The sequence below is a fragment of the Pogonomyrmex barbatus genome, unplaced genomic scaffold (genome assembly GCF_055798465.1).
Source record: "Pogonomyrmex barbatus isolate J1 unplaced genomic scaffold, ASM5579846v1 scaffold12, whole genome shotgun sequence".
Lineage (NCBI taxonomy): Eukaryota > Metazoa > Arthropoda > Insecta > Hymenoptera > Formicidae > Pogonomyrmex > Pogonomyrmex barbatus.
The window spans coordinates 2462351-2475851 of record NW_028297108.1 but is presented as its reverse complement, the minus strand read 5'-3'; the positions used below and the strand labels follow the sequence as shown (position 1 = coordinate 2475851).

General features: G+C 34.3%; 1 protein-coding gene across 2 annotated transcripts in view; it reads left to right on the top strand.

Moving 5' to 3' along the window:
• Window positions 1–13501, top strand: part of LOC105426440 (neurotrimin) — a 79241-nt gene that overhangs the window by 24899 nt on the left and 40841 nt on the right. For both annotated transcript variants that reach the window (XM_011637663.3, XM_089071942.1), the window contains exon 2: window positions 6194–6291. In XM_011637663.3, coding sequence (XP_011635965.1) covers window positions 6194–6291 — 98 coding nt within the window. The remainder of the gene's footprint in view (window positions 1–6193; window positions 6292–13501) is intronic.

Genomic DNA, 13501 nt, shown 5'->3' with positions numbered 1-13501 from the left:
TGTTTTTTAATGAAAAAACTGTTATATATTAAAAGATATCTTTTTAAAGATATCTTTTTCCAGACTAAAGTCTGGATATGCTAACAACTTACAAAAAAAAAATTGTACTTAAATTAAAAATAGTTAAAATATAAAAAATTTAGTCCAAGTATTTTTATTCCTCTTATATTTCCGATTATATGCTTTATTTAGTACAATTTATTCATACGAAAAGGCAATTAATTAAATATTTTTAATATATTATAGAATTATAGAATTATGTTTAATTGAAGAGAAATAGAAAGAAATAAAGAGAATTAAACATAAAATTTGATAAAAATCTTTTATCTTTTAAATTATTTTACTTTTGTAAAGTGTAATGTATGTAATTCGAAATCATATTAAGATGAAAAAGAAAAAAGATTTCATGATAATAATTATATTTCAACATATTATATTAATATTCAGACATACATAAAAAATGAATTATGAAAAATATGAATTATAAACATATATGTATATATATTGTGTATATGTATTGTATATATGTATGTATTGTATATATGTAGAGATATTATATATATATATATATATATATACACATATTAAAGTATCTTACACAAGAAGAGTAACGGCAAACTGAGATCTGTAACATATATAATTGTACGAGAACGACGAAATGTACTTTACGTGCAAATGTTAATAGCATTACTATTAGCGATGTATACAATGGCCACAACTACATTGTTGCTTCATACTATAGCTTGATCAAATTTACTCCAATGAAATACGAATATTTTTATCACGATGAAATAGAAATTTTCATTGCACCCATATGAATACCGTTACAGACGGCACTCTAATTTAATGATAAAATGTTTTCATCATATTTAATTACTTTAAAATGTAAAACCAAAATAATGTCCACATTTAGGAAATGGCTTTTGTAATAAGATAAAGTGGCGTGTAAAATATTTTGCACAATCTGACATTCAGTTTTTTACGAAGGTTTTATTTCGTATTCTTCTTTAAGTTAATTGGAAAATTATATAGGAATACAATTTATTTGACATAATTGAATGTACATCGAGATGCATAGAGAGTGCAAAGAGAGTTTAATTTTCTCCAAAATTACTTGATTTTTTATATAAAAGCTTATTTTAAATAATCTATAATCTTTGATAAAATTAGTTTTGTACGTTTTTTATGATTCCTTAAACATTTCTTGTATTAAAGAACATATAAATAACAATTGCGAATGTAATTATATTACATTCTAATATAATTAGAACATTTTAATGTCACAAATAATTATTTCTGTCGTATATTATAAATAATTTAAAATGGGTTTTAATGAAAAAATGATTTTGAACTTCTAGAATTAAAGTACAATAGCAATGTAGGATAACAATAATACAGTAATCATAAGAATAATTAAACTTTTTAATAACTAAAGCTTTATAAAAATTAATTTACATAAAGATCTATATGTTTTACTATTTTATTTATTTTACATTTTGAGTAAAAGAAACATACCAACTATGAAAATTCAAGATGATGAAGTTTGAAAAGTCAAATAGATGGAATTATTTGGACATAGAATGATTTCACTTTAATCTCCAAGTCGCAGAGTGATAAAGTTTTGGAATTTTTCCGCTTTATTTGAAACAAGCTTGTGTACGAAATTTGCGCAGAGTTGCTGCATTCTGATTTTTTTCATTTTTATGATCTTTTTTATCTTCTTGTTCTTTTGTGCGATATATATATGGAAATGAAGCAGTATAAAATCAAATAGCTTTCCACGCAACCCGTCCGGCTACTAACAAGCAGCGTTCAGTGAAATCCTATATCATACTTACGCGCGTACGCGATTACATATACGTAATGAATCGATCCAGATTAATTGATTTGCCATTCAGTATATATTTATTTCGTTTATCTTTAGAAAGAATAAAAATAAAGAAATGGCCTTAATCCTGGTCGCGCGACGCAGGAGGGAAAGTCCATATTACATTTTCGAAATACACGGAATCTGGTATTCTTTTTCTAGTAGGATGAAGGAATGATAGATAGTATCGCAAAATTTCTAGTTACCAGGTACGTGCAAGTTTGTCTCATATGTGTGCCGCTCTGGTCCGTAGCCACGCCGACGCGCAGGATTGATGAGTTCCGTGGTCGGATATTGTGCCCGAAATAAGAGATACCGGAAGCTGTCATTCGGCTTGGATGAAGCTATCGCATATCGCGCCCGTGCTAACTCGCTTGCTTACTTACTTCTTCGATTAGGGGCCACCGACGCTCGCATTGCTCATGAGTATAATTCTGGAAACGATTTGGTTGCTACGGGAGTAACCGTTTCACGGGTCATCGCGACCCGGTATTGATCCCTCGATCTCATCGATAAGATCGTTACGTTTATTTTCAGGAGGAACCTCGATGCCTCTATCAATGGTAATACGCGAACGTGCGGGGATTCGGGAACTCGTTTTATCCACTATCGTTTCCTCTCTGTACTCCTGTTCTCCTGTATCCGTTCTAGCTGTTTATCTCCCTCGACCTCTTCGCGCGTTCGGATCTTCCCATCTGGATTTACATAGATCCCCGGATCGGACTGAAGATTACACATCCGGATACGCGCTCGGTCGGACTTTGCCCGGCCTGCGCATGAGAGTAAACCAGAAATTCACATATTCTCAAATACAGTTTTCAAACGTATCGTGTCGATTTAAATCGAACGTGTTAGATCAATAAAGATCATTAAAGAATAGCGACTAGTTATTTTAAATATATGACCTTATCCGAAAAAAGAATGAAAATCGATAAAAGCAACAGATAGAAAAAATATGACAAGATGTCAGAAATATGTGTTTTCATATATATGTGTTCAAGATTGATAAAGATGAATCTGGCTTTATTTTCGTATTTCTTATGAAATTTAATTATTATATTGATATACTCTTTTCCATTCAAAATCTGTTCCACGGATTGTAATTCGTTAAAAATTTCATGTAATTGTGATTTATTAATAATTGCGATTTTTATTTTTAGAATATAAACATTTTTGGGAGATTATTCTATTATTAACATTTTATATAAAAAAATTTTCTATCAACAAGCGTTTTATATGAGGTTTCCCAAGAAAGGGAATTCTTACAAGCGCAAAAAGAAAGCACATTGTATATATCGTTACGCACATGCATAGAATGTAATCATTGTAAAAAAAAAGGAGAGATGTAAATTTAATTTAAAACTAGTACTACTAGACGCATCTTGAGCAGTCTTATTGCCTTATGATATATTTCTTAATTAGCTTCAGTTCGATTACTGAGACATTATCGATTCACACCATCTTTGCGTGCCGATCTTTATTTTTCATTTATTCGGTTTACCAGAAATCAGATTAGATTGCTATTTAAGGGAGGGAGTGTGCTCATTATTTTTCATTTTAGTTCTTCGTGAATCGGGCTATATTAACACGTGATTTATAACTTCAATTTAATCTTTAATGGTTTGCGGTGCACTTGAAAGATTACTTTATGAAATACACCATTTTGCCAGCACTTTTACTAAAGAAATAATATTATTATTTTAATTAAGTTGATAAGTTTTTTAATAAGTTTTATATATTCTTGGTAAAATAATAACATAATATTGATTTTGCTTAATAAAGTTGATATTTTATTATTAAATCATTCAACTCATATCGAAGAATGTTATTCATGATCTATAAATTTGAGAAATTGGAAAGATTTATTAAAAATATACTATTTTATTACATAATATATTAATAGCATTTTAAATCACAATCTTAATGACATATAGATAAAGACACTGGCAGGTAGTAAAATTTAATTTTTAATTATTTTTAAATTTTAACTATTCTTTTAATTAAATATTGCTTTAGTAACTTTTTCATTTAACATTTATCGCTAATTATTGTAAAATTGAATTTTATTAATTAATTTATAATTACTCAATGAATAGTTTTATATATATATATAAACTTCTATCAAGAAAAAAAAGATGCGTCCTAATAAGATCAAAAATTTGTTATCCGCTTCCATTAGTGTAAACGAGAAATTTGATTATTTAAAAGCAAATAGCGCGCGCGTCTGTTGCGTGCATTGAATACCCGCTGCCATTTTTCGCATAGCCTTTTGAATGTAGACATCTTGTAGATATAGTGAAATCGACATCCGCGAGTTTTAAAATCCAGATTTAACAACTTTTTTCACAAAATTCATGCAAACATATATTAATAAATATATAAAAACTTTTTTATTTGTGGAGAATTAAATTACATCTGAATTGTTAGACGAATAAGATTAAGAGATCGCTTTACTGCACGCCTATAATTCCTAAATGAGCAACGGTGACTGACGATGCATGGGAGCACTCATTGCACTGACAGAATGTGCGTAATGTACCTGGCTTTGTAAACGACCGCTTGTCGCGGATCATGAATCCAACAATTCGCAATAATTGACAGATCCTATTCACTTCTCTCTTCCGACGAGGAGAATTATACAATGAAACTTATACCGATCTTAATAAAACTTAATGCATGAAATGTGCGCGAATGGATTTCTATATAATTACCGCGGCTCGTTATATCGATGGAAGAGGATATAATTATAGTAATGCAATTAGCAAAGGCTCTTTTAAGAGTAAAAAACATGCATGTACATTTGAAAATCAAATCCCATTGTGTTTCTGATAATATATTATATCAACCATTTCAATGCGCCTGCCATTTCAAATGTGAGAGCTTCACATACAGACTGCAACAATGTAGTTATTCGATAACATACAACTTATGAGATTATTGAATTTATATAGAATGACAGAAAAATAGAATTTTGAATTCCGAAATGTAGCGACGCCAATATGTACCAATAAATGTGCAGAAAAAAAAAGAATGTAATCGAATTAGCTTAAAAGCTGCTTTTTGCGAATATAACCTTGTGTAATAAAGGAAGTAAGAATAAGATTATGAAAAAATCGTAAAAGATTGGATGTGCCGTGGCCTATTAATAATTCATCCATCTCGATTCTTTGGATTTCGAACTCTTTCCGAAAAGCTAACTTCGATGGAATCAAGAATTTTGCGTGAAATTGAATATGCAAATGCCGCATGGGACAACATCGATTCTGTTAGGTGAGAGAAATACTTGAGTACATATTAAATTTCGGACTATAGCGGCGTGATGATGCACGTACCATAGTATAAACTGTTGCTAACTTACTTCGTATCATCACGCGTAGTTTCGTAAGTATACTATCTCGTCTCGAAAATTTTCTTTGAAGTAGTAATTGGCTTGCTTATTAATGGCCTCTTAGAAGTTTCTAAGCTTGATGAGCGGGCCGTCTATAAAGCTGAGCTTAATGAAAGGAATTTTGTTATATATTGTACAAACAATCTTGTCACTCTTACAATAACGTTTACTTCATTACCATAATAAATTTCACCGCAAAATATTTTGCAGATCGATATAAAAAAAATCAGTTGAAATCGATATATATCGAGTCTATCTTACAATTACGATATAATTATGGGTTGTAATTGTTAGGTCTTAATTTTTTGTTTTCTTATCTATTAGTCTATTCTTAATTTCAAAAGGCAATGTTAACATTTTTGTGTATTAAAATATTTAGCCTAGATTTTTGTGCAAGAAAATATATATAAAAAATATATTTATATGGAATCAAATATTTTATAGTAGATATTATTATATCAGAATTATATTTTTCCTATTAGAATCTAAAGAATGATGAAATTGCTCTTTTGACTCTATTTCAAATTTTCGAGACCATTGTATTCTAGAAATGTAGTAGAAACGATCACTTGAATCTTTCCGGCTGACTTACAATAGGAATTGCTTTGTAAACGTTGGATCGCCACTCCAGACCTTATTGCGGCGCAACTATATGACGACATGCGATGATTTCGAATGACCATCCTCTTCCAAAATCGTGCACACAAGAACATTGCAGAATTATAAAGCGCCAAGCTTAGTCCTCGCTTGACCCGCTTACGTTAACTCGTGCTATTCACTGCCGAGTTTCTCGAGCACTTTGCAAACTTCGGCGCGCACGTAGGTGGGCTATAAGTATAAGTACTAGTAAGTAAGTAAGAGTATGTATACCGCCGGTTATACGTGGAGGGTTCGCGCGATGGCATGATACTTAAGTCGAGGACGTTCACGTGTTACAGATTTACCCAGGTTTGGCAAGCCGTTGAACAACCTCACGGTTTCGGTGGGTCGCGAAGCCATTTTCACCTGCGTTGTCGAGGATCTCGGACCATACAAGGTGAGATGCAACATTATAGCCTCAGCGATCCTATTTCCACGCGCGGTTGCAGCCATACATTGTGCCATGCTGTCGCTGCAATTGCACACTGTGTCGCGCGCACTGATGTCCCTCTGTATGATTGGGATTGGTTTCGATTAGATCGTGTAAATTTCATTGGACACCCGTGGTTGTTTGATTGTAATGCAATTTTTTGATCGAATCTTGAAATAATTCTCTTTATTCAAAATGTGATGTGAAAATCTAATAAGATCAATACGATTTTTCTCTTTTTCAATTTTATAATAATTCATAATAACACATATAATAAATCGCTCAACTATCTATTAATTTTATTTTTAAAAGTGAGGAAGACTTTTCCAAAAAATCTTATATGATTTGTGATAAATATGAGTTTAATATGAATGGTTTTCATTTTCCTATTTAGCCATTTTCGTAAATATGAGATGAAAATCAGATAGCGAGAGTTTGCAGTAAGTTTACTATGCAAATACAGATCTTTATCTCTAAATTACGAAATCACGTCGGTTACTCCCACGGTAACATACAGATACGCTGTAATTTGCGATTTAGAAAATTGGTACTAAGATGCTTTGAGCAGCGCGGCGACGTCATTACTGAACTACGTCGGTAAAGTTCTACAAGAGGGAAGTTAACGAACAGTACAAATAAATTCAAAGAGTGAGATTGGAGCTCTAGAATCACAGTGCGTATCTGGGCAACTCTATTTAAATAGAAATAAAATCCCGCGGGGTGTGAGTTCAGCAGTTTGTTAAGAGAGTCCTCCCTCGCCTGCCGTCTTCCAGCCGATCGTTTCTCTGTCGTTCGTCTCTCTTCCCTCATTCTCTACTTATATCCTCCGCTCGACGAGGGATCGGGTGCTTTTCGTGGAAACTCTTCGATTCCTCTCTCTCTCTCTCTCTCTCTCTCTCTCTCTCTCTCTCTCTCTCTCTCTCTCTCTCTCTGATTCTTTACTCGACTCGGTACCAGGTTCAGACAGCGTATGGAGGAGTTATAGTTTTATAGATAGCGCCGTTTCCTTCGTCCCTCCCCCCATGATCGTGGAAATGTTTTGGCGATAAAAATGTGCGAAATTGTTTTATGGCACCACAGGAATATATGTGTTGTGTGTGTGTGTGTGTGTGTGTGTGTGTGTGTGTGTGTGTGTGTGTGTGTGTGGTGTGTGGTGTGTATGTGTGTGTGTGTGTGTGTGTGTGTGTGTGTGTGTGTGTGTGTGTGTGTGTGTGTGTGTGTGTGGTGTGTGTGGTGTGTATGGTGTGTGTGGTGTGTGTGGTGTGTATGGTGTGTGTGTGTGTGTGTGTGTGTGTGTGTGTGTGTGTGTGTGTGTGTGTGGTGTGTGTGGTGTGTATGGTGTGTGTGTGTGTGTGTGTGTGTGTGTGTGTGTGTGTGTGTGTGTGTGTGTGTGTGTGTGTGTGTGTGTGTGTGTGTGTGTGTGTGTGTGTGTGTGTGTGTGTGTGTGTGTAAACGGGCGTTCGAACGGAATCGATGCATTATTCTTACGCGGTTGGTCAACGGCACCTCTGCGGAAATGAAAACGGCGAGTCACGTCGGTTGCCGCGATACTCGCGAAAAGCGCCTGGCGCAAATAATAAAAAAGCGCGTACCACTTTGCTCAAACGGGACACAAAGGGGTGCGCTTTCGATAATCGATGCCGACGACCGACGGTCAGCGCGGAATTAACGCTTTTTAGCGTAACTCGTTTTAGCACATGGCACTCGCACACGGCGCGGCTATAACCGATATCGCGTGATTGGCTCTTTGCGCCAGCGGTATCGCAATTCTCTCGCATCGCTACTAATAACTTATTAATTACCTCTGATAAGAGGTACGCGACTAACTGGAGCGTGAACTCGTAGTGTTATCGTTTTGACAGAGGGAACGGAGAAAAAGATGTAAATATATCCACAAACAGCAACGACTCGAAGAGAACGTACGTTAGTGCAATGACGTCGCTGACATCAAGTAGTTTATTTATATTTCAAGTTGTAACATGAGTAATGGTGGATTTTATGTATAGTATGCCACTCGAGAGAAGGAAGGAACACCTTAGATATTCTCGAGTGAAATAATAAAGCGCCTTATTACGATTCTCAAGGTGTTACGACTCACGCCATGTTGTGTAATACATGATAGCATTAATTCCTCTAATTAGCAACAAACATGTCATTTATGTATTATGTCTTATAAGTTCTCGTGTTATTATCGTTCTAGCGCTATCGTTATTTATGCGTTAACTACATTTCCCATCTCAGCTAACAAGAAATAAGAAAATTCATTTACAATTTAAATATAAACTCTTTGATTTATGAAATATATATATTTTTTTTAAATACAAGATAAAAAAATATGAATAAAAGATGTAAATAATTAAATGACTTGGTATATTATATACATATTACAATATGTAAAAAGGAATATATATATATATTTCTTATAAACACATATTTTATATTTAAAAAATTAGAGCGCTAAAATTATTTTATTGATAAACGAAAAATTAACAAGATAAACTTTTTATTTTTTTCGCAAAAACTAATATATTGTGATCCAAGTCTTATTATAAAATAAAGCTCCAAAGTGCTTTTAGTTATTTTCATTTTTACCGCGCTTTATGAAGTGCGGAAATAAGCGTGCTTCAGAAATAAAACGATTTATCTATTATCCCGATTCTCTGGCGAATTTTAAAATTTCATTAAAAGGCCGAAATTACTTCCTGTGGAAGTGGGAGCAGTAAGGAAGTACTCTAGCGAAGTATTTTTACGGTCCTAAATCTAATTGAAGCTGGGTCCTTGAAATTTGCTGAGTTTCGTGAAGATTAGCATTCGGAATTTTTTTCTTTCTTTAAATAATCATGATTTTCAGCATTATGTCACAGTGTACTTTTTTATTCCGATATTTTGCATAAATGTTAACATCAAATTGTATATTTCATATTATGTAATAATATATTTGTATGTTCTAAAATGAACAGAATATTACATTTATAATGTGATTATTGAGGTTTGTTCACATTTTGAATAGCTTTTTGAAATTCTTTATATTTTATAATTAAAATAGAATTAAGAATTATGCTGAATTAATACTACTCAAGTTTGAAAATGTATTGAAAATGTATGTTTGTAAATGTATCAAAATATCGTTTCATAATTGCAAGGAAAGACACTATATATTTCGCAATTTTCTATAATTGCCTCGTTGCATAACTTTTACTTCAAGCGCCAAGTTTGTATATATTGGCAAAACGTCCATATGTTATATTGTGAGTGTTTGCAACTGCCCCATCAGATTACGAGTTTGATCTCGCAAGAGCCAACCGAGGCTGCCAAATGGTTACACCATCATGTGCCATCTATTGCTATGCTGAAAACAAATCTCATTTTCCAAACAAAAGTTTATTCCCTTCGAAATTGGATGTCAAAAATAAGCATAATTTTCCATAAAACGTTTTAGATACAATTACTGTTTCTAATTAACGTAAATGTGCGAATTATGTAGAACAAACAAAAAAGTATTCAGGGTCAAAAAATTTTTCAAAATTTTCAACTTTGGCAAAAAATTTATAAATAAATGTATATACATAAATCGATGTTTCAATTTCAGACAATAGAAAAATTCGCAGCTATATACAATTATATATACTAATAATATATATTCCTAATTATATATAACTATATATAATTAGGATCTTGAGCGCCTATTTGAATTTATTAAATAAATTCATTTCTAGACTTTTGTTCCTAAAAATTTATAATATATTTGCAGTTATCGTTTTTAATTACAGAGTAAGACATCGCACTTAGCGCGGCCTTACACGAATTGTTTCGCGTCGAGCAATGCGACGCTTACGACTAATATTCTCCCGAGAGAGCAAACTCTCGAAATCATTATGGCCTGTTGCAAACGTATTGTGTACTTCCTCACTGTAGCATTCGCAAATTGCGCATCCATGAGAGACACGGAATATTCCACAATCCCTTGACGATCCTTGATTACCCGGCGGTCCTTACCGACACAATGCGCGATTTCCTACACATATCTGACGTCGGCTCTAATGTGACGGACTTTGGATCAAGGTGCTTAACGTTCGGGGAATGCCGGCATATCTGACATCTCTCTCGCGGTCAATAATCGGAATGAGAAAACCGATGCTGGCCGGGAGAGAAGCCGTTTTCATTCGGCTTCGCCTCTGTGATTGTTCGTGCAAACAAATCGCAGTATTAATTATTCGCGATACCGGTGGTTGCAGTGAATGGGAGTAGCACTCGGCCGGATATCCTAGGAAGAAGCCGATGGTACGGGGGAGTTACGATCTTGTCCACGATAATTCCTGAATCTCGTGGGAGAGGATACGACGATACAGGTCGACCTGAGATTTCCTCCCGAGAATAACGACATGTCAATGGCCAGGATCACGTTTCTATTTCGCCTAGTTCCCCTTTTGCACTCTCGCCAACTTTGCTTTCTGTGTGACACACGTATACAAGCACGAACTCTTTCTTCGCTCGCTCACACTTCGCGTCCGTGTTTTCTCTCGATATCCGATGGCCGTTGTTACTTTTCTTGCAACAAGTTTTTGGTATGTGGAATCGAGTGGAGTCATCAGATAATTTACACTAAACTTGCTCGCGCGAGTTAAGAGTCTTGCATACTAAATAGCTGGGGGTGTGATGGCGCAATGACGAGTTAATTCTACGCGAGCGGAAAGCGAAGATGACCAATATGGAATTCCAATTATGATTTAATCATCGCTCTCTTACCTGCTGTCTTCCCTTGATTCTCAACCACATCGCTCAACGATTCTGCATTCTCTCGGTTTGATACTCTCTGCTGCACCAAGGCGTACCACCGATATTAATATCGCGAGAGCACTAATTGCTCCAGCCAAATACGTGGAATTCGCGTTGAATGCGAGACGAGATCCCGAGATGCTCTTTGCGTTACCTACACGTTGTGTGTTGCGCCATCGATCGAGGAAACCATTATATTTGGAGTAGATTATAAGTGAGCAAGGTCGGAAACGCGTTTCCTTCCGCTTACGGATACTGGTCTGGGATGCAAATTTGAATTTGCTTCGATTCAGGCGTATCGCCGGCGCTACTATTACGGTGCTTGCAATACTCGTATACAAGACTATACGCCATAAAAATGCAATAAAATCAACTGCTGTTTTAATACATTTAATCCAGCTAGCATATCGAAATGCATAACATTAGTTAGCATAACTAGATAGATTGGCTGCTAAATATCGCGATCTGAATTTATATTCATTTTAATGATTTATTTGCGATAAATGTTAGTAACAAAAGATGATAAGAATTTGTGAACGTATTAAATTCATTTTCCAAGTGTTTTAATAACATAAAAAATTTCCAGTTAATTAATTCCATGACAAAAAAATTAAATTTAATATATATATATATATATATATATATATATATATATATATTAAATATAAATATAATTACATTAAATATCAATTTCTGTAACGTCTTAAATTAAAAGTTAACATACAAAATAATCCCATTATTTATTCTTGATATCGTTGCAAAAGCATTGCAGGTTTTAGTCATAGATTATCAAGAAAACATATATACGGCTAATACTCCGTAGAATTGCATTTTGAAAGTCTCACTTATCTCTGCAATAGTCGCGCACGAAATCGGGAGAGACGGAGGCGTTTTCTTCTTGGCTCTTGCCAACAGATGATGGCACTTGTAAAGTTCAAATCTCGTGTATAGCTGCTTGAGAGAGATCGTACTTTTATACGATCGGTCATCTGAAGTAACTGTTTCAAGTATCACACGATATAGCTTTGACATAACACGGATTTTGTTTCCTGTGTTGAAAGAGAGTATTCTTCTTATCTTCATGATATTACATCTTATATAATAACAACGTTCACACATTTCTGTGCTCTTTGTACAATATTTTTCAAAAAACGTAAAAACGTAATTTTAATAAATAACAACGGGTCAACGGTTAAATGATATACAATGGAACAATAACAACAAGTAAAAATCTTTTATATTTAAATAAACTTCAAACTTTTAAATTTGAAATATTTTAAATAAAAAAATATTTTTATATGAAATGATTTCAAAATGCTATAAATAAATATTTTAAATGTTATATATTTTTTTTCACAACCCTCTTTTACTTATATTTATACAATCAGTTAATATTGGTTGGATATTTTTATGTTGCGCTTGTTTTCTTTCTTTGGAAATCATCATCGATTTCTTAGGGTTCGTTATGTTTCTATTGCTTTGTATTAGTTTGTTTGTACTCATGGACTCTCCCTGTTTTGAAAACAACTTTCTGTTGTTTCGTTATTTTATGTTTTATTATAAATTGTTATGACCCATGTGTGACCAAGAATAACAAAGTACTTGCACAAATAATGAATAAAGAATTCGAGTAGATACGAATACCCGAATAGATATAATTGAGGCATAATTGATTTCTTAGTGCGAAGAGAAAAGATCATATGCAGATATCTAGAAGAAATTTTTGATGGACTAATATATTAATAATATGAAGCAAAAATACTTCATGAAATGGGTTTTCAGATCTCCCAATCTGTTTCTAGATCTCGCAAACTTTTTCGGTACCCGACGGTAGCTCGGATTACATCGGGAAAGATTTCTGATACTTCAAACGAAGCGGACATTAATAATCTTCCACTAATGGACTCGTGCATCGTTGAACATGCTCAAAAAGATTGGCCGCACTTGATGCAGCCATACTTATTGCGACGAAATGGTATTATGAATGCGAAATATTTGAAGAAACTCACGCTATCAATTCGTCCGCTTTTTCATCCTCCTCCCTCCCCTCTCCCTCCCTCTCCCCTCTTCCCTGCCTTGCCGCACTCCCATCTCCCGCGAGTGCATGTGATAGGATACGCGTTTCAATTTCATTCGGTATTGCTGGGCTCTCTCACGTGCATTTCGATGCAGCGCAGTCGCTGCAACAGCAGCAACGGCAACTGCAGCTTGTAATCTAGGAGCGGAGAACCGTGAGAATCGAAGGGTGAAGATGAAGCGCGGAAGTAGTCAAGGAAAGTGGGATAACGTTTCCTCGACGCATCTATATACACACGGAGTTTCTGCACACGCGTCCGCACACGCCTGCACACAAATCGTTGCTTGTACGAAAACAGCTGACTCCGGAAGGAAGCTTACTCCA